This window comes from Empidonax traillii, unplaced genomic scaffold (assembly GCF_003031625.1).
Source record: "Empidonax traillii isolate 1590-97213 ecotype Southwest subspecies unplaced genomic scaffold, ASM303162v1 scaffold936:size233247, whole genome shotgun sequence".
NCBI lineage: Eukaryota > Metazoa > Chordata > Aves > Passeriformes > Tyrannidae > Empidonax > Empidonax traillii.
Genome location: NW_020956129.1, coordinates 60676 through 82691, shown reverse-complemented (window position 1 = coordinate 82691; position 22016 = coordinate 60676). Strand labels below are relative to the sequence as shown.

Genomic DNA, 22016 nt, shown 5'->3' with positions numbered 1-22016 from the left:
ATCAGGGAGGGTTTGAATCACAGGGGAACGTGCTGCATGGCACTAGGGAATACATGTCCCCAGCTTGTCCGTCCCCTCAGGCACTAAAATCGGCACTTTTCATGTCTAGAAAATGAATCAAAGTAAAAATAAAAAAAAATTGGCTGAATTTCCCTTTAAGGCAAGGAGGAAAGTATCTTTGAGGGCAAGCCCATCATCCTCCAGACGTCAACACCAAGCACTCCAAACTCCTGACTCAAACCCCATTCCTTCCCCCAAATTGCCAGGTTTCCCAAGAAAAACAGCGCTGGCTCTCTTTCATGTGGATTTCTGCAACTTTCTGATTCTTATTTCTCTGCCCCAAAGGACAAAAAAAAACCAAAAAACAACCAACTTCAGCAAACACAGCAAGAAAAGTGCTTACAGCTCCACGAGGCTTCTCAAACCCTTCCTTAAGGGAAGACCAGATGTCACAAGATCACCGCAAGGCTGCAAGAGGTGGCATCGCTGGGTCACATCTCCGAAGAAAGTGCAGGAGAAAGCTGTCCCCTCCTCCCTCCAAGAGTGCACCCCGCTCTCTGAAGGCCCTATTTGACCCCCAAACAGCCTGGAAAAGCTGACCTGACCAATTCTACTCACCCGAGGTGCAGAGAGGTCCCTCTTTCCCCGGGGCACCGGCACCTCGCGTGGCATCACCGTCTCGTACTGCTCGACGTGGGGGAGCGTCTCCTCCAGCCCGGCAGTGGCACCTGGGGAAAGCCAAAGGGCTTTGAGCAGCTTGCCCAGGAATAACCCAGTCACAGAATATCCTGTGCTGGAGGAGACCCCCCAAGGATCATCCAGTCCAGCTCCTGGCCCTGCCCAGGACACCCCAATAATCCCACCTTGTCCCTCGGAGCATTGTCCTAACAGTTCTTGAGCTCTGGCAGCCTTGGGGCCGTGCCCCCTGCCCTGGGGAGCCTGTTCAGTGCCAACCACCCTCTGGGGGAAGAACCTTTTCCTAAAATCCAGCCTAAACCTTCCCTGGCACAGCTTCATGCTGTTCCCTTGGGTCTGAAACCAGGGGGCAATGGAAGTGGCCAAAATGAGAGTGCAGGGAAGAGCCCAAATAGCAAGTCCTGAAATACCTGCTGGGAACACAACTCCCCGATGGGTTCCGGGGATGCTCCAACCCGCCCCCCCCCCACCCCGGACAGCTCAGCATCACCTGCCGGAGAGCAAGTCCCTTTGGGGCCGGAAAACCCCGCCGAGCCCCCGGTGCGCCAATACAGAGGGAGGTTTTCCAGCTCCCCATCGTGATGCCACCGCGTGTGACTCGGCGTCTGGCGGCTGTGGGGGCTGTTTGGGAGCGCGGCTGGTGCCGGGGTGGCTCAGCCCCCTCCCAGCCTCTCCTTGGATGTCGGAGCGGAGAATTTCTGCCATAAACCCCTCGCCTTCCCCGCGAGCTCCGAACCGCGGGGTCGGACGGTGCGCGGTCTGGGGGTGCCCACGGTCCTCGCCCACGGGTGGGAGCCAGACGCCCCCTCACCGGCTGAATCACGGGCGACTCCCGGCTCGCCGCGGGCCGCCGGTGGCCGATCCCCCTCGCCTCCCCGAAGTGCCTCCACGGACCAGCGGGGCCGGTGGGCACCGGGAGCGTCCCCGTGGGGTCGAGCCTGGCCCCAGGCGCCCCTTCCCCATCATCCTTGCCCTCGGGGCGGTGAGGACAGCGGTGCCCTCCCGGGACTTCTCCCCCCGCGAGAGCCTTCGTTCTGGAGGGGGGAAAGCATCCCCACGCCCCGGTGCCTCCACCCCGGTGCCTCCATCCCTGCTCCGAGCCGAAGACCCCCGGCTCCTGCCGCACGTCCCCCGAACTCCCCGCCCGCCCCGTCCCGTGAGGACCCCCCTCTCACCTCGGGCCGGCGGCATCAGCAGCATCGGCAGCAGCAGCAGCATCGGCGGCAGCGCCGGCAGCATCAGCAGCGGCAGGAGGATCGGCGGGGCCATGCTCGGAGGTCCCGCCGTGCCCCCGCTCGCCGCGCCGCCGGCAGCCCCCGCCCGCCGTGACTCACCGACACCCGCGGACGGGACGGGGCGGGGCGGGCGGGACGGGCCGCCCACGGCGGGGGGGACCGGGGGGGACCGCGGCGGGGATGTGCGGCCTCGGGGGGCTGTCCACGGGACATCCCGGGCCGCGCGGGGCAGTGGGGGATCGCCCACTGGGCATCTGGGGGGGCGGCTTGGGGGTCGCGTGGGGCACTGATTTAAAAAAATGAGCATTTCAGAACTATCTCTGACTCCTGCTGAGACTCGGTGCTCGCTGGTGGTCTCCACCCTCTCCCTGGAGGTCCAGCTTTGGGCCACGCAGCACAGACAACCCGGCTCTTCCCTCCAGGGCACTCCAAAGGTCCTTGTGAAGGAGCGAGGAAGGGCAGGTCAGCACCGGGAGCGCTCAGCCCTGTGCCCACAGCCCTCACCACCTGTCCCCAGGTTCCCGCTCTTGTCCCTGAGGCCCCTTGGCCCCCGGCACGTGTCTTGGTTTCCCCTTGTCCCCGGGAGACACTTCTCTTCCAGCCTCTACCTCACCTGCTCCCCAAGTGGCTCAGGAAACGTTTGGAGCTGCACGACTCTCGTTAAGACTCCCTGAAACTCCTCTGTTTGGCTCAGCCCATACAGTGTTGGGGTTGGAAAGGCCCTCAGAACTCATCCCATTCCAATCCCTGCCATGGGCAGGGACACCTTCCACTAGCCCAGGTTGCTCCAAGCCCCGTCCAGCCTGGCCTTGGACACTTCCAGGGATGGGGCAGCCACAATAACTTGCACCCTGGGTTCTGTTTACAGACAAAATAACCCCGATTTTTTTGTCGTTGTTGTTGTCGTTAAATTTATTTTACAACACACCGGCACATCACTGTACAATACAGTAAAAAGCAAAACAAAACAAAACAAAACGGATTAACAAAAAGCCAGTCGGAAGAACAAGTTTCGTTACACACATCTCAGGAGACGGAACGTTCCCCCGTGTCTGGGGGACAGCCCTGTGCTGGTTTCCAGCTCCCCCTGCGGATGCGGAGGATGCGGAGGGGAGGGGTCCCGGCTCACTGGGCGGGCACGGCCAGGCGGGGCAGCAGCGGCGCTGCCTTCTGGCTGCGCTCGGCCGACATGTGCTCCAGGCGCTCCGTGTAGAACCCGTTGAAGTCCAACCTGGGAGACAGAACACAGCGGAGGTGGAGGAGGCTGTGGAGGAACCCCCCCAGGGCCCCCGCAGAGAGCCCCGGCCCCGCCTGCCCTACTTGGCCCCGCGAGGCAGGGACATCTGAGCTGCGCTGCAGGTGTGGGTGACACCTCTGGTGTGCCTGTCCCCTGACAACAGGCTCAGTGCCACCCGTGCCTTACGTCCCAAATACATCGGGAGGGACCAAATGCTCTCAGCTCTTCTCTGGAGCCGCGGCTCGACCTCACAGTGCTGCTGAAGCGTCACTTGGGGACAAGGTGGCAGCGCAAGGGCTCCTCAGTCTCAGCGCCTTCCCAGACACCTCTCCTTAACACCAGAGAATCACAGAATATCCTGAGTGGGAAGAGACCCCCAAGGATCATCCAGTCCAGCTCCTGGCCCTGCCCAGGACACCCCAACAATCCCACCCTGTCCCTGAGGGCGTTGTCCAAACGCTCCTGGAGCTCTGGCAGCCTTGGGGCCGTACCCACTGCCCTGGGGAGCCTGGTCAGTGCCAAATCAAGACCAGACTCCACCACCACTGAACTCTGGTACTAATTCCCATAGGAAATCCACATATTATCCCCTGTAACCACCACAAAATGTTGTGGTTTCCATCCCCACCACCTCCTTGCTAACACTGGGATGCTTCACACGGATCCACAATTCACCAAGACAAAGCAAGAGGTTGGAAGGTTCTCAGCTACAACCACCAGGTGCTGCTGATACTTGTAAACACCTCTCCAAAACAGGCAACATCAGGGATACTGCAATCCTGTCTCCTTGATAATCCTAAGAGGTGCCACAGGACCACCCAGCCCCACACCCCGCTGCGAACTTCCCATGGCAGATCCCAAACCAACCACGGCATGTGCAGCTCTTACCCTCATTTGCCCTGGGACACTGACTCAGTGCAAGCCTGTGAATCACACCAAAGTTCCTCTCTCCATATCTCAAATTAGGCTGCTCCAATACCAACTGAATGGGCACAATATTTGAGTTTCATGTTGCTTAACAACCTCACACGAACGGCAACAAATTGTTCCTTGACATTTTTTGGTGCCTGCAGAAAACAGAGCCTCGACAGATGGAATTTATCTGTTGCTCTCTCCTGGTTGAAAAGCTTAACACTGCTTTCGTCCTTCAGGAACTGTACCAGGGAAACCTGGCACTGAGGTGAGTGCACTGACCAAGTTTTGATTCAAACACAAGGCCAGGACTCGCCCACATCACTGCTTTGAGGGCCTGCCCCGTTTCTAAAGCTGTTTTATTGGTGAACTGTAGATTGTTCTTGGCTTCCCCTTCAGCTGTTTTCAGGTTTTAATGATCTGTGATAGCTATTTGTTAAGAATTTGCGTGGTGCTGCCTGAAAACCTGCTTGCACTGCAGTTTCTTCCTTTGTGGCTGGAACTTCTATTCACTGGGGTCTGCATCGCTTCACGTGTCCCAGTGACTTACTCTGAGCTCAGTTTCCTCCAAACTGGTAAAGGAAGGATGTCAGAAAACCGCACCGATGGTAAGATTTCTAAGAATGTGAACTTCACCCTTCTGTCAAAGCCCTCTGTGCTCTAATTCTTCTCCTTTTCACCCCTGGGACGTGGAGGAGTAAGTGGAGAGTTCCTGCACTTGCCAATCCTCTGTCAGCACTGCTGTTGATGGAGCCAAGGCTCCTGACACAACAGCATGAAGCTGTGCCAGGGCAGGGTCAGGTTGGATCTCAGGGAAAGGTTCTTCCCCCAGAGGGTGGTTGGGTACTGAACAGGCTCCCCAGGGCAGTGGGCACAGCCCCAAGGCTGCCAGAGCTCAAGAAGCATTTGGACAACGCCCTCAGGGACAAGGTGGGATTGTTGGGGTGTCCTGGGCAGGGCCAGGAGCTGGACTGGATGATCCTTGGGGGTCCCTTCCCACACATAGGATATTCTATGATTCTATGAGGCACCTGAGCAGGACTTGGGCACACCGGAGATCTGCAAATCACCTGTGAGCTCTTAAGGAAACCCCCTGTATCTCCATCATCTGTTGTTTGGTGCCACAAACAAAATAAACAGTTGTGCCTCGGTTAGTCAGTACTAGAAACTGAATAAACATCAACCAGGATCAAATAAATGATGAGCAAGTACCACAATTGTGAATAAAGGGCTATTCTGCTATCTACGTGAAATGCTGACGATCACCTTTGAAAAGCAGTCCCTATAAAAAGGTTAAAAATTATAAAAAAAGACTGGTGTGTCTTATAAACTCTTCCATCTCTCTGTCAAATATGTTACTTCAGATGGCAACCGTCTCCGCTCTGGTTCTCGGGTTCCTGTTGCCATAGAGCCCAGGCCTGGAGCCAATAATCCCTACCGGTTGAATGAGAGCTGAATGGCACCCCTGGGCACCCACCGTGGGGCTTCCACCCTCGAAACCCTTCCTGAGCAGCCTGCAGGGGTGGGAAGGCACATCCCATGTCCCACGGCCTGTTAACATCCACCATTTCCCCCGAGGAAATGTTTGTCAGGAGAGGTCCAGCTACGTCCAACGTCTTGGTGAAGACTCAGGAGGTTCCAGACAAGTCCAGACTGGGATGGGGGAGACTTTAGACTCAGTACTTCCTCAGTGGAACTGGGGTACGGAAATAATGGGGGGCAAAGGACCCAGACCCACTCCTGAGCCGCTGGATGCAGCTCAGATCACGTTCTCGATGTAAACCACTTGGCAACAGCACTTGGGTTTGCTCAATGCCCTGAAATCACCACACTTCTCCTTTCCCCCGAAGTGGGAAGTGCTGCTTGCAAAACCCCACCCCTCCATATTTGGGAGAACTGGCTCCAGAGGTCTCCCAGCTCAGGAGTCACCTGTTAGCCACCTGAGAGCGGGCTTTTTGTTAGAGCTTGTTCTGGCACTGATAAAAATGTAAGTGCTGGATGAAGCAGGAGGCAGAGTTGGAGCACTGGGGAGGAGTAAATGTTCCTGCCTGGATGGGCCCCAGCCCGACTCTGGATGCTCCTGTGACACCCAGGAGCGATGGCAGCCAGGGAGGAGTGAGAGATTAATCCCTTTTTCTACAGGGGGATCCTGCCTGTGACCTACAACAGCCTGATGATGATGACGAACAAGGATGCCCAGGCAGATGAAAGATGATACAAAATGTTGGGAAGGCCTTGATAAGCTGCACCTGCACTTCCCAAAAGGATTTGAAGAGACTTGGCAGTCCTGGCTAGAAATGAAAGGAACAGCAGTCGCTTCTGCAGTTGGGGCCTGCACTCACAGCCACGAAAACGAGTCTTGGAAATCTTGGAAGTCTTCAAAGAGTTTCCAAGATGAGGAGGAGACCTCTGACTCTAGTCACTTCAGAGAGGGAGTGAAGCAGAGTTCCTAGGGCTGTGGAGAAGCCTGAAGTTCCCGTTTCAGGGAACTCAGCATCCCCCCCACAGGGGCAGCTCTGGAGCTGGGAAGCTCCACCCTGACAGGGGGGGTGGAAGCAGAAGAGCTCAGAGCACCAAGCAGCCCTGTGGCACTGCACTTCCTTTCAGATGCCCGTGAGTATCCTTAAATAAGGAATACAATCCCACAAGGAAGAAGACAAGACATCCTCTGCAGTGCTTTGGGAGCTGGTGGGCTGCACTCCGCTCCTGGAAGCACCAAGGTAGCAGAGGTGACAGCCTTGGGACCACCTCCCAGCCCCAGCAGGAGGCCAGGGGCTGTGTAAGTGTGTGGTAGTTGGCTGGACAAGAAGTTCTCAGAAGAAAAAGACACCTGGAAGAGCAGCCTCCCACGGGAATACTTCACCAAACAGCGTTTGCAAAGGCTGGTACCAGGAAGCCTTGACAGCCCTGCCAGATGCTGCCACCTCCTCTCTCTCTTGTATCTTGTGTACCTGACTTTTAGGTATTTCTGGAGGAATTTCGATTTCCAAGAGGCTGCTTATTGAAACAAACGCAGTCATGTGAACTTAAAACAGCCACTTTATGATCAAACCCTTGCACAGCTTTCTCCTCATGGAATACTTACGCTGCATTCAGGAATCAGTGCATCCACTGTCTCCACAGCGGGACAGTCCCCAGGAAAACTTACACTGCATTTACAATATTAATTAACAAATTTCACATAATCCAAAGGAACGTGTTTGGGTTTTTTTTTTTTTTTCCCAAGCCTTAGGTTGAAATGCAAAGCAGTGTATAATGACAGAATGGGTTGGAAGGGACCTTAAAACTCAACCCCTTGCCAGTGGTAAGGACATCTTCCACGAGACCAAGTTGCTCAGAGCTCACAAATACATATATTTCTCGTGGTTTCAGTGTTTTCACTGATGCACAGTTATAATCAGCAATTCCTGAGCCGAATCTGGAGCCCACAGGAGGGGAAGTTACAGACAGAAAATGACTGGCTCACCTGTAGATGATGTTGAGCATGCTGTGCTCACAGTCATTGGTGCTGTAAACGCTCAGTTTGTCCAGCAGGTCCAGCAGATGTGTGGAGAAATTGCTGTCAAACTTGTTGATCGTGGCTTCAAAGCCAGATGTGAGGTGGAGGTTGTCAGCATGCTCTGCTAGAAGCTGCAGAGACACAGGCAGAGAGGCCCCATGGGGTTTGCTGATCTGCCCTTGCCGAGGAGATACAATTATTTCCTCCTTTTCCTAACCTGCTCAAAATTACTTCCACGACACTTCCGAGACAGTTGCAAAGTCCTTAGCTGTTAAAACCCTTGCTGTGCCCAGCCTGGGAGAACCCTGGGGTAGGTCCCAGTGGAGTTATCCACGAATAGACCCAGCAGAGTTATCCACAAACACATGCTGCCACTGCTCATTTTCAAGCTCCAACACTGCCCCCAATTCCACAGAGACCGTGCTTTTGGGGTGCTCTGGGAAGTAGGAAGGTCTGTCTGCAGGAGGTGGGGCACCATCCTGCTCAGCCTGACCCCCCAGGCAGAGGGGAGGGCCCAGCCACCCCCCCCCCCGTGTCCCACCTTGTTCGTCAGCTTCTTCTTGGCCGCCTCCTCGGCGCGCTCCTCCTCCGTGGGGGGGCCCAGCATGGTGCCGTGCTCCAGGGTGAGCCTCTCCAGCTCATTGTCCAGCTTCATGCTCTGGGTGAACCTCTGGCAAGGGGGGCAATGGTTAGAAATGGTTAGAAATGGTTAGAAATGGTTAGAGCCCGTTCTTCCCGCCACGGCAAAGCACGACGCTCAGTCCTGCTCGCCCTGCAGCCGCTGAACTCCCAGGAAAGCCAACTCTGATGCTGAACTCACCGTGCTGATGCACAGATCTCCCTAAACACAAAGGAAAGTGGGGTTTTTTAAAGCCCTGGTGCTGGCCAGAGTGTGCCCAGTTTCCAAGAGCTCAACCCCCTGACCCTCAAAAGAACGCCTGTGCAGAGCCCCACAGCCCTCACACCCCACATTCTCCTGCAGGACTGGCTGAGGAGAGGGAATTCCACTCACGTGATCTCAGCACGGAAAAAAAAGGAGAGCACAGAGTTTTTTGTGGAGCAAGAGGCCACAGAAACCACCTGGGAGAGGGTGTGAGCCATCAGGCTCTAAAGCCTGCCGACAGAGGGAACAGAGGCTCGTCCACGGGCGCCGAGCACAGCAGGGGTTGACCGAAGGGACTGTCCCAGAACAGCTGGCAGGGCTGTACACACCTGCATGCAGTTTGTGAACATGACACAGACAGACATCAGCTTGGAGAAGATCTTGAGCAGCTCTGGGTTGGTCAGCATGCAGTCCTTCAAGCAGTTGTCCAGGAAGCTCGTGTGGTGGCTCAGGACGTCGTCGATGTTGGATGCCTGTGACAGGACGGGGCAGCAGTGACAAACCACACCAGGGCTGATGGGCTGCACTGTTCCAAAGCATTGTACCCCAGCACCCTGCTCTGACAGGGATCTCTCAGACACTCCGGTGAGAAACTCCTCATGTAACTTCCAGAAACATCCTGAGATGGAGACTGATTATTGCCTTCAAAGGCTTTTAACCTTTGATGTGTCACATCACCTCCTCAACCAAACTGTGCCTTCCTTAATCCCCCAAACCCTCCACTGGAAAAGGATGGAGTTATCTGCTTTATGAACATGCACTTCCTCTGCTTTTAAATGTGCTTGTCATGCCCACTCCCACCTTCACAATCTCAGCGAAAATAAGTGGAAAAGAGAAAAACAAATCGAAGAACCTTAAATGTCAATAAACATGTAAAGGCTTAAAACATACAGGTTATTCAGAAAATGTGCTTCAGGTGCCAATAAGGAACTGGGACATGCAGTGCTGCAAGGATTCTGTAAGGGTTTTGTCCAGCTCTGCTGCTTTATTGGGCTGTTTCAGTCTTGAGTTTTAAACGACAGACTAAAACCCCCCTCTCGCTGTGTACAATTATGGGATGTCCTGAAGCTCAGAACAACTTCTCATTCCTGGCTTCAGACAGGCAGGTGGAACGTGAGCTGGGAACGTGTTCTTCTCCAAGATACAATTAAGGCATCTTGCCTGCCCCTCGTGAGATGAAATCTGGTTCTTGCAGGTTTTTTTTTTTTTTTTTGTTAGGGGAAAAATTAACTTCTGGGGAAGTTACTTGGAGTAGTGAACCTGAAATGTTCTGTATGATACCTGGAAAATCCCACAGCTCAGGACATCGTATCTCTGTGAAAGGAACCCAAATGATGCCTTGCCCAGGTCCCCTCTCAACAGGCATAAAATCCAGTGGGAAGTGAGCTCAGCCCCTCCCAGATGCCACTGCAGTGGAGAAGGGCTCCAGCCTTGCCCACCTGCAATGGTCACAGACACGTGGAACAGCCACCTGAATCAGGAAGGCCCTGTTTAGTACTGGACAGTCCTAACATCCCAGTTCTTGGTGTTTTCATGGAAGAGCAAGCACAGATTCCATTTTTAAGAGGGACTGTAAGTCAGCCAAGGAATCAGCTGGAGATGCCTGGACCGGTTTATGATCTTAGCACTCGGCATCCTTCGTCCTTTTCCACAGTTCTCCTTCTTCTGTGTACGGGAATGTTCAGCAGAAAAGCCTTTACATAACAGGGTGCAGGGTGTGAGCTGGACAGAGACAGGAGGATGCAGCACAGGGAAGGGGTACATGACTGACAAAGGTGATGTAGAACAGCAGCACTCCAAGTGCCTCCAACAAAACCGACAGACTCCTGCAGTAACTGAAATTAGGGTGGTGTTGTTTTTTTCCCCTACATTACATTTGTTAAGACCTTCATTCCAGTTTCCCTCAAGCACCCACACTCACCAGCTTCAGGTTCTTCTCAAGAATGTGCCATGTTGGCTCCATCACTTCAAACATCATGTAATACTGGATATTCTGCACAAAATTCAGCATCCGCTGCCGCAGTGTGAAAGCACCAGCAAACCTAGGGGAGAAATCACACCCACACAGCTCAGAGCTAGCAAATGCCACCAAGAACTATCACCAGGCTTGCACAGCCAGGCAGAGCTAAATATTTCTGTCCTAGCAAATTCCCTGCTGCAGTGTGAGAGGGATTATAAAGTCAATGCAAACCATCTCTGATTATTTTCCACGTATCCCAGTGGCTTTCCCTCAATTACCAGAGTCAGAGTTTTGAACCTGTTGTAGGCTGGACAATGCCTTTGAATACTTGCCTAAAATTTTAATATTAAATATTAAAGCAATTTTACTGGTGCAACTACTGAGTGAAACCTAAAATGTTATAATTTGACCTCCCTGAGCCAGTAGAGAGTTTGCAGGGATCTTTTCCATGTCAACACTATCTGAGCCAAGTCATGATGTACCTAAACAGCAAGAAGGAAACCCAAAACTGATCCAGCTGAAAAAAAAAAAGAAAAAAAGAAGAAAAAGGCCATACCACTTAGCTGAATGCAGGGAGAATTGCTTGGCTGTCTTGTTGCTGATCCACACGTTGCACAACTGCCTTTCCACATGTTTGCAATAGAACATGTGTCTGAAAAGCATCTGGTACCTTGTCAGTGCTTTCCTGGAAAGAAAGGAGAAAGCCATCCAGTTTCTTGATTGACAGACTAAGCTGTGAAGGCTGAGGCTGCTCAAAGGTAAAGAGACTTTACACAATATGTTCCTCACGCCTTCAGACGCACATAGATCGCACTGAAACAATCTGAACCAAAGGGGGAGAAAAAAAAAAATCACATTTGTAACCATCCTAAAAAGAATTTCTCTCCAAGGAGTCCCTCCTCCGTATTTCCTGCCGGTGGGTACATCACCAACCTCCTTCAACTCCCTCGAGCTCCATGCACAGAGGTCACTCACAGAGGGGGAGTGAGGGCTGAAAGCCTCTGGTCTTGTACCCACTGTGCTAAGGCTGCTGTGATCACCCAATAATTCACCAGGATTTGCCAGAGAGAGGGAGAAAAAGCTGTAACCAAGCTACAGGCAGCATTACCCCAGCAGCAATGCACTGTCACAAGCAGATGGGGCTGCTTATTTATAGCTCCGGGGACTGGATTCAGGTCTGTGCTCAGACACTCGAGCGTAGGTGTCTGCAGAGCTCCAGTCAGTACAGTTCAGGAAACCTCACCAAATCCTATTTTCACTTCCACAGCTCCCCTCAGAGCTGACACACTCCGCTGGAAAGGCAGAGACGCAATTCCCAAAGCGTCACGTCGCCAGGAAAAGCGATCCCACTGCGTTTCGAGAGGGGAAATTAAGGGACGGATTCGTTGCTGGCATTTAGCAACTCGACATCTGTCGCCTCACCCTGTTCATGCAACGCTGCTTGTCCCAGAGCAGTGGCTCTGCCAGGGTTTCTCCAGGCAAACAAGAGGCATATCCCTGTGGAAAAATGAACCATTCCCTCACAGCTCCATCAAATGCAAAATAGTTTGCCATCGTAACCCTACCAACGGCCTGTACCCCTCGAGTCTGCAAGCCAGGGATACCAGAAAGTGCATTTTTTTTCCCTGCTCTCCAGATTTGAGGAATGTTTGATTCTTGCATGTAAACCCCTCTTGGGAGAGTTCATATTCTCATGGCACAGGTTGCCCAGAGAAGCTGTGGCTGCCCCATCCCTGGAAGTGTCCAAGGCCAGGTTGGACAGGGCTTGGAGCCACCTGGGCTAGTGGAAGGTGTCCCTGCCCATGGCAGGGGGTGAAATGAGATGAGCTTTAGGATCCCTTCCAAACCAAACCCTTCCAACTCAAACCACTCCATGATTCTCTGATCTACGTCTTCCCACCACTTCAAATGAAGATTTGACTTTCCAAGCACGCCTTAGACATGGCACACTCTACTGAAAAGACAATCCATAATGCAGAGCGTACAAGTGAGGCAAGCAGGACTCAGCAATCCCAAAGCATTCCTTACTCATCAGCAAACTTACAACACCACTTTGAATAGACAGGATTTCCAGTACTCTGCCATGTGGAAATGTGCCTCAACCCCATGCCTTTTTTAACTTCCATGGACTGTCACCTCACCTGTTTATGATAAGGGACAGAGGCCACTTAACGATGTAGTCAAAGGAAAATGCCTCCAGGCCGCTGAGGGTGAGCTCTGTGGGGTCTGCACTGATGATGGCCTTCTCCTGCTTGGTTTCTATGGCCAGTACTCTCAAGAGCTGCGTGATGAGGTCATGGGGCATCAAGTCAATCTATAAAGGAAGAGCAGGGAAAGAAAATGATCCCGCAGGTTATTCACAAATCCCGTGCAGCATGTACAGAGCGCACGTGATCTGAGTCACACCCCAGTCATCAGACCAACCTGGGAAGCAGCAGGCACACAGACCACCCCAAACCGTGGCAGGCCTTCTGCTCAAACCCTGCTTCCATCCATTCTTACCTTTAAATCATCCTTGAAAGGATCTGTGTTGGCTGTGCTCATTCTCAGGGCCAACTCCAGCAGGGCCTCCAGCCTCGTGGTTATGATGTCGTCCACGGGCTTCTTAAGCTCCTCTTCTGTGAGATCCATGAAGTGAACAAAAAAGTCCCCTTGGTCCATCAGGAAATAGTGTTTTATAGATCTGCTCAAGAAAATGAAGGGACAATTGATTTTGATTTTTTTTTTTTTTTTTTTTAAAGCCCAGGTTAATCCACATCAAACCCAAGGGAACAAAAGCAATCAATTCAACCAGGCTGCTGGGTCGGATCACAGAATGTTCCTCTTCCCAGAGAACACACAGCCATAAATAACCAACCTGGAGACTAGTCTTTTATGGATGTCTCCCCCTCCCTACCCCCTCAGTCAGGAGACTTTTGTGCAGTCAGATCAGGGTTGCTGCTGTTTTTTTTTTTTGCCTTGAAAAATGTACCTCAGGAAAAATCCCTACATATGCAACACATTGCTGGGCACAGGCTCCTGCTACCCTGAACAAATCCCAAACCTCCATGGTGGGCACATCCAGCTGAGGGGCAGCTCCCAGTTCAGAGCAGAATCTTGGACTCCTCTCAGTGAACAAGCACCTGTGCAGATTTTTTTAACTCTAGCAGACTATTGCTATAACAGTTTATTCGCATAAACTTCGAATTTCCACATGGCACCAGGGAGGGTTAACTGCACTGGGCCTGGAACCTGGAGATAGCTCTGGGGTGAGTCTGAGGATTAACCCAGAGATCACACATGATAACTGCAGGCTTTGGAGCAAAAATAGGACCCTCGCAGCCTTAACACAATGTGGATGCAGACTCCTGATCTGACTGGGTTAGACAAAGCCCCGACCTAGTTCTGACAGCAGCCTTCATGGGAATTTGGACCTCAGACCCCCCCCCCCCCCATCCTCTCCACTCAACATTCCAGTGATTTTAACCTTCTCCTTTTTCACTCCTCAGGTAAAAAAAAAGCCCAATCTTATATTTTAGGTCAAATTTCCCAACAGAAGCAGAGAGAACAAACTGATAACATCCCAAGAGAAGAGGGGTAACTACAAAGCGTCCCCTATCAGAAGAAATCATGCGTTTAGTGAGATAAATCAAACCTTAGGTGAGCCACCAGCTCTTTCTCCTCCATCAGGAAATCCAGGAGAACTTTGCTAGCATAGTTATATGCTTTTTCTATTTGCTCCACATAGGCTCTCTCTTTCAAAGTATAGATGACCTCCTTGGCCACAGGGCAGGTAACATCTCGCCCACACTCCCTCACGACATTTAAATATTTCCCTAAAAAGAAAAGCAAGAATGACCCACATTCATCCCCACTGTACAGCCAACAGGGAAACTTCCACACCACCACCTTCCAGACATGCTGCAAAATGTTTACACCGAGTTCTGCTGGGAAGGATTCACACACCTTTCAAGAGATGATGCAGAATTTGAAATTAGGCACCTGGTGTATCACATTTAAGGAGACTGAGGAACGGTTTTGCTTCCCAGTGGTGACAAAACATCTCTGCAGATGGTCTGAAACTTTGCAGTGGTGCTGCTCTTCAGAGGGGTTTGGACAAGGACAACGGTGGCCATCGGGTTGCTTGTTTCATTTAAACCCCTCAAATCAGCACTCAGGTGGTGCCAAACCTCAGCTGCCCAGCTCCATCGAGCTGGAAAGCCCTCCCCACAAACCAGCAGTGAGACAGACAGCTCCCCTTGCTGCTGGACTCCTTCCCATGCCTTGTTTTATTCACAGGGCTTGGGGTTCTTTTTAAATCTGACCCTTTTATTCCCTTAAATTCCGCCGGGCAACTCCGTGAACTGGCAAGGCCTGACGACATCTCTGTCACCTTTACACAAATGTTTGCCCCAAGATTCCTCTCACACCAGAAGTGCACCCGCACCTACCCGTGCTCAGGATTTTGTCAGCCATTTTCTGCAGGAAGGAGGGAATCTGCTGCTGAACAACAGTGTATCTCTGGTCCCAGTACTTGTCATTGTAGTCCTCCTGAATCTTCTCCTTCTGCAGCTCATGCTCTTCCACCATGAACTCGCTGGACAGTGAAAGCAGATGTTTAGAAGCAGGAAGTGGTACAGTGAGGATTTATTTATTTATTTTCCCCTGTAAACTGGCAATAGGGTCTCTTAAATGCAGCATAAACTATTGAACACAGAGAAATGCTTCAATGATTCTACAAAAGCCCAAAAAAACTTCAGATAGGGTTGTTCTAGCCCCCCCCTCCCCAGGCTATGCAGACTCGAGAGGGAAGATCAGTGTTTCTCAGCTGTTGCATTTCATTTTCACCCCTTAGCTGTTCTTTACCTGTAGGGATCATTGATGATGCCTCGATATATCCACTTCTCCAGGATTTCAAAATAAGGCACACTGGCTGCCTTGGTTAAATACAGGCACAGCTCCTGGGCCTGGCTGTCCCCTGTGTAATTGAAAGTCTTGTCATGGAGCAGGCTCAGGGTGGATCCTCCCATACACTCACCCTTGTCCACGGAAGTGGCTGGAATTTAAAAATGCAGATATGAGGCATTCACATCCTGAAATGTCCTGGAAAAAAAAAACCAGAACCAAACCCAAACGGTCCCCAGACTCAAAAACCTTCCAGGGCAGGAGAACTGAGCTCAGGTAGACACAGGATACACTGTGGCTTAGAGTCCAAAAGCCTCTTATGCTGAGCGGAAAACGTGTAGAGATCCACTTTCCAGGTGGGAATGGAAGAAACACACACTCCAGTGATCTGAAACCCCTCTAATCTTTAAAGCCCTTCTGTTCTTGACTGCAACACTGCCATGCATATGGCTCAAACACCAGGATTTAGGGAGGTTATTAGGGAAATCTGAACAGATATTTAAGTCCAGATAAATTCTCTGGGCTGAGTAATGCACAGGTATTCTCACATCTGTGACCAACACCGTGCAATGGCACAGGCCAGGACTGGGCAATACCAAAAGGGTAAAAGGTACAAGAAGGGCAATTCCAGTTGGAGAAACCGAAAGAAATGTTCACAAAGAGGGTGGGGAAGTCATAGAAAAGGGTCCAGAGTGGTGGGGGATTGTCCAGACTTGCATGGACCTGAGCCACCTGCAGTAGCTGTAAGCAAGGGGTTGGACTGGGAACTTCCAGGGATTAGTTCTGGTGGAACCAGTGTGTGTTTTGTACATCCACACAGCTGGAGAGGACTTTGGAAAGAAGCTGAGTAGAGACAGCAGTGGTGGATGCAGCTGATGGGAAGGGCATGGGCTGTGAAGGTAAAGGACATAGATGTGCCTCCTGACAGCTCCAAAGGGTGGCTTCGGTTCTACAGCTCTCCAAAAACAGAGCAGTGCCCTGGCAAGCACAATTCCCCTTGGCTTTCTCCTCCAATAAAACGGAAAATTAAAATGAGCCATGCCCTGCCTGTACTGCTGCTTTGCACAGTGCTCAGAGGCTGTCAAAATGCAATGACTGTATTTGGGGAGTTTACCAAGCGAAGCCAGAATCTCCAGGGTCCTCATTGTGGGCTGGATATAAAACCACAGCTTCTGCAGCGACAGAAGTCCCTGCCTCTGAAGGTGTTCCAGCTGGGTAATTAGGATCATGTATTCCTTGATTAGAGTCCTCATGGCAGCAGCCAGGGCATGATTCACCTGTCCATACTCAAAGGAAGACTTCTCCTCTATAAACCTGCAAAAAGCAAAACGGAAACTCTTTCAGGCAGGGCAACTTCCAACGTTTTCAGGGATTTTACCTTCAGGACACTGCACAAGCACGCAGGTGTGCTGGAAAACACACTGGTCTTCAGCTTCAGTCCCTCTCTCTATTTCCTAGCAGGAATGGGGAATACACTTGTACACTTCCTGGCAGGGAAAGCTGCGGGAAGATGTTTCCTCTCCAATTGCAGGGGAACTAAAATCATTTGCAAAACCACGGTGCAGAAAGAGAGAGGAACGATTTTCAAGGTGGTTGTCCTTGCATAAGCAAGGCCAGGAAAAGATCCCAAGAGGCAGGAATGTGTGGGCAAAGCACTGGTGCTGGATTCTGACACCACATGGCACAGCAGGGATTCGTCTGACCAGATTTAGATGGCTCCAGACATGTTAGCAGAGAGAGAGACAGATGCCCCTGAACACAAGGCATATCATCTGGAAGGAGATATGTAGAGGAGGTTGGATGAGTCACCTCCTAAAAATGCTTCTCTTTTCTTTGCTGATCTTTTAGGGACTCTGAAGCAAATGCAGAAACTGCACAGCAAACAGCTGCTGTTAGGGAGGGGCACCTTATGCCAAGACCTTCCGACAACTACTTAAGGTAGCTGTGAGAAGAGTAGGTTCCCCTGCTCAGAGTCGCACAAAGGTTGTCTAGTCCTGGATGCCCAGAGGAGAGCAAAAAGCAGGAAAGCGTGGAGGAATTAACGGGAAGAGACAAGCCAGAGTAGTTGAGCAGATCCCAATTGCACTTGGCCTTAATTTACAAGGTCAAGTCTGGAAAAAAAAACAAAGGCGTGGGAACGAAAAAGCAAACTGGCAGCACAAAGGAAAGACCCAGCACAAGGAAATGTAGCTAAAATCAACCCAAATAAATTGTCACTCATCTTATATCCCCACAGGTTTAAATTAAGCTTGGAAGTTAACAGTTGCAGCATGACAGATTCCTTATGCTCAAGGGAGAACCTCCTCCTCTGACAAAAAGCAGCTTGGGTACCTGGTGACAGCAGAGTAACTCGCTGCCACAGGAAGAATCCTGGTCACCAGCTCCTTGATGGACAAGTCCAAGTTGGGATCGACTGAGAAGGCTCTGTTCTGCCTGCCCACGAGAGGCTGTGCTGTGATGTACCTCCCATCCACGCCAATCAGGACATACAGCAAGTCCTCCACAATCACGGATTCCTGGGAAGCCAGCGGCAAAGTACCTGTGTCCAAAGAGAGGGTGGAAAAGGGGCACAGTCAGGACGTGCCAACCCGACCATCCACTCATTTCATTCTCGTACCTCCAGCCTGGAAGGGACACAAAACCCCAAAGAGAGCAAAGGGACATCACACAAAACCACATCAGGGTGTAGGGAAATAAAACTGAGTTTGGGTCAACTCCAAGACAATCCACCTTGCTTTCTGGGAAAACAACCCTTTGCTCATTCATGCCCAAAGCAATCCCAGCAGACAGGGGGTTGCTACACATCCAGCACCTGTGCCCAGAGAACACCACCCACAGCTCGTGCTGCTGATCCTTCCGCCCTAAAGGGCTCGGTTATACTGGACCCAAGGAGTTCCATTCTCATCAGCAACTTCCCAGAGCTCCCCTCCACTGAAAGATTCAAATGTCAAGAGACCAGCTCAAATGCAGACACGAAGAAATGCCAGCCCAGCAAAAGCTGCAGGTGAGCTACGAACTGTGGAGTCTCTGAATGGTGCAGTCAACTGCAAACCAGCTGCAAGCAGTATAAAGGACCCAAGTCCTTTAATATATATATATATATATATATATAAAATCAAGTGCATCAGAAGATCAGGGAGCAGAGTGACTCCAACTACAGCAAAGCTCATCTCATGAACCAAGGTAACAATCAGGGAGGTTGTTACAGCCTTAGGAGTTTTTTGGACTGATGAATATTCCCTTGTCAGGCACAGCTACAACATTTTCAGCCGAGAATGTAGATGTGATACTCCTACAGTTGCATTTTATGGAGGCAGTGACTCAAGAGAGAAAAAGGATTAGATCCCATGGAGTGGGAATTCAGCATAGTGAACAAAGTAAGTTTGGGTTAATATTTCGGGTTTTTTGAACCTGCTCTTCACCTGAAGGGTGCAAGGAGCCAGGTTCAGCTTCCATCCTGAGTGGGAACCTCTGAACAGCTTCCGAGCGAGTACAAACCACTACGAGTTAGTGCAGCTTTCTCTGTGTATCACATACCTATTGGTACTGTTGTGTCAGTGCTTAAACTGGTGCCAATTAAGAAATCCCCAAGCAGTGCAGGTCTCTCATACACCCAGGATGGAAACACTGGAATGGGCTGACCAGAATTCTTCTTGTTCTGCTTTTCTCGGAGGATCTTTCGTGTCAGCTCAAGAGGCTGTTGGAAAAAGAGAGAGGGAGAGAGAAGGGGAAAAAAAAAAACCAGGAGACTATCAGTAGGCCAAGGAATTTTTAATTTCAAGCAGAAATGGACAGTGGTTACAGGAAAGCAGCAAACTCCTTCCAGAAGCAGTAAGCACAAACATCCTACTCCAGGGGCACTGAACACCTCTGAACTCAGTGCCAAATGCAACCCAGACAATCCACCCACAGAGAAAATGATGGAGTTTTTCACTCTGAGTAGGAGTCAGTGAAGGAAGTGAGCTCTTAGAGACTGAAAGACTTTCCACCCCCAGCTCTGGGTCTCTGACACTAAATTAAAAGGAGTGCAAGATCAATTATCAGCTGGAGAGGCTTGTGAGATGCACAACCTACGTGAACACTTTGAGCCCCAAGAGCACAAACACAGGGCTTACAAAGGCCATTTCTTAAACCCCACAGATGTGTGCGTGTGTAATGGGACATGCACAGGTTCAATTTACTTTCCTATTTACACCCTGTGTGGGTGATCTGCTGGAAGGACCCCAATTTCCTCAGCTCCCCTAACAGAAACAGGACTTTATTATGGAGAAATGTGAAGTTTGGGTTGGGAGGGACCTCTTCTCCCAGGCAACAAGCGACACGACAAGGGGGAACGGCCTCAAGCTGTACCATGGGAGGTTTAGGTTGGATATTAGGAAGAATTTCTTCACTGAAAGAGTGGTTAATCATTCAAACAGGCTCCCCATGGCAGTGGCTGAGCAGAGCTCCTTCCAAGGAATGCCCTCCTGTCCCAGCCCTTAATAACTCAAAGGCCCTGAGCACCCCCCGCCGCCCCTCACAGGGAAGAGTTTAACTGTGAATTTAACCTTAGAATAACCTTAAGGAACTTGACCTTAACTGACTGAAAAAGAGAAGGGCCCACTTTTTATTAAGAATAGCACCCAGATTCAATATGATCTGCCTAACAGAAAGGAGGATTTTGTGCCCAAAGCTTGGGAAGAGCTCTGTACCTGCTGTGCACTGGAACTGGCTGTGACACTGCCCAGCTGCTTCCGTAGCTCCTCGAGCTCCTGCATGGACATCTTGGAAGCAGACGAGGGGACGGAAAAATTTGTGGTGGTGCTGCTGGTTGCTGCATTTGCTGCGAGTTCTGCCCTTTCTTTAGCATTTTGTTGCAGGTAGTGGAGTGTCTGTACATACACAAAAAAGAAAGGAAAGATTTTGTGAGTGCTGGACAGCACACACTGAAGCAAAAACCACATGACCATAAGCTTGTTGTGCTGAATCCCACCACAGATCTCTCTGTCCCAGTTTTCCATGGATTATATCAAGAGCGGTGTAATTCTCAGTAGTGCTTTAATAATTCTAGAAGTGGTTATTTGTTGATTTCTACGGATTTCACCATCAGCTGTGCTCAAAATCATTGCACTGCTGCTACTGTTCAACACCCATTTCTTAAGGAGACACCAACCTCTTTGTCTTCAGTGAGTTTTGACAGCAGGTAAACTAAAGAATCCAGATGTCTCGTGTTTTTAGACTTCAGCTCATCGTACTTCTTTAAGAAATCTTCAGGAGTTCGAGTAAACTCTGCTATTTTTACCTGTAAAACACCACATTATTATCGATTACAAGTAAAATGAAATTGAATTGGAGCAAACGTGCAGCTCAGGCTACAGAGACGAAGACTTTCAGACAGAATTAGCAATTTTGTAGCACTTGGAGCTTGACTGGTGGATTGCTTTTAAAAGCAACAATGAAAAGCAGCATTATGGTCATAGAAGTATGCCTGGTCATGAAGGAGTTGCAGAGAGTGATGAGGTCTCCCCTGAGCCTCCTCCTCTCCAGGCTGAGCCCCCCTCAGCTGCTTCTCACAGGACTTGTGCTCCAGACCCTTCACCAGCCTCGTTGCTCTTCTCTGGACCTGCTCCAGCACCTCAATATCCCTCCTGAACTGAGGGGCCCAGAGCTGGGCACAGCACTCCAGGAGTGGCTGAGTCCAGGGGTAGAATCACTTCCCTGCTCCTGCTGCCACACAATTCCCGATCCAGGCCAGGATCAACTGGCCTTCCTGGCCACCTGGGCACACTGCTGGCTCCTGCTCAGCTGTTGTCACCAGCACCCCCCAGGTCCCTTTCTCTCCAGCCACTCCATCCCCAGCCCGTGGGGCCGCAAGGGTTTGCTGTGGCCAAATCGCAGGACCCGGCACTTGCTGAACCTCATCCCTGGGGCTGGAATAAGCCCAACCCTCCAGCCTGTCCAGGTCCCTCTACAGAGCCCTCCTGCCCTCCAGCAACTCCCCCCCCAGCTTGGTGACATCCGCAAATCTGCTGATGGTGGGCGCGATCCCCTCCTCCAGCCCATCCCCGGGAGGGGGTGCCGACCTTGGCGCCGTGGGCGGACACGGTGGTGGTGACATAGGGCGTGCGGTTCTTCTGCAGCAGGTCGATGTAGACCTCGGCGCCCTCCCCGCCGCGCACCCGCAGCAGGCTCAGCAGCTCGTTCACGTCGTGGTGGATCCGGAACTCGTTCATGCTCCCCCCTCGGCCTGCGGGACACGGGGAAGGGCGGGGAGTTGGGAATTCTGCAGAGCTACTTCAGTGATAACTTTGATGCTGACACGGGAGAGTCCGAGCGAGGCATCGCCACAACAACCCGGGAGTTTAATGCAACAACACCCTGCACAGGTTGTGTCAGGCAGGCACAGCGCGGATCCACAGATCAGGCACACGGACACGCTCCCGGTTTGCCAAGGTCGGGGTGCTGTTTAGGCTGGAGTGGCTGCGGGAGCGGCTGGAATGGGAGCGGGATCGGGTCCCGCTGCGCCCCACGGCAGATCGCCCGGAGCGGGCCCTGGGCAGCGCCTCAGCCCTCCCCCCCCCGCCAACCCCGCTCCATCCCATCCCGCCCTGCTCCATCCCAATCCCATCCCATCCCAATCCCATCCCAATCCCGCTCCATCCCATCCCTACCTGTCCCTCCCGGAAGTGCCGCCGCGGGCGCCGGGAAGCGCGTCCCTGGCTGCGCGCACG

At 51.6% G+C, this 22016-nt stretch overlaps 1 protein-coding gene across 1 annotated transcript; it reads right to left on the bottom strand.

The window, feature by feature from the left end:
- Nucleotides 1-2837: 2837 nt before the first annotated feature.
- TUBGCP2 (tubulin gamma complex associated protein 2) lies at nucleotides 2838-21992 on the bottom strand. Its single transcript, XM_027903137.1, has 18 exons — nucleotides 21957-21992; nucleotides 21369-21532; nucleotides 20459-20587; nucleotides 19998-20177; nucleotides 18844-19003; nucleotides 17638-17845; nucleotides 16421-16620; nucleotides 15268-15457; nucleotides 14853-14998; nucleotides 14057-14237; nucleotides 12925-13105; nucleotides 12564-12736; nucleotides 10979-11107; nucleotides 10384-10504; nucleotides 8792-8935; nucleotides 8121-8249; nucleotides 7547-7710; nucleotides 2838-3162 (listed from the first exon to the last, which is right to left on the bottom strand). Exons 2-18 carry the CDS (start codon nucleotides 21516-21518, stop codon nucleotides 3057-3059), a joined length of 2691 nt encoding a protein of 896 aa, XP_027758938.1. The 5' UTR covers nucleotides 21519-21532; nucleotides 21957-21992; the 3' UTR covers nucleotides 2838-3056.
- Between the last annotated feature and the right edge of the window lie 24 nt (nucleotides 21993-22016).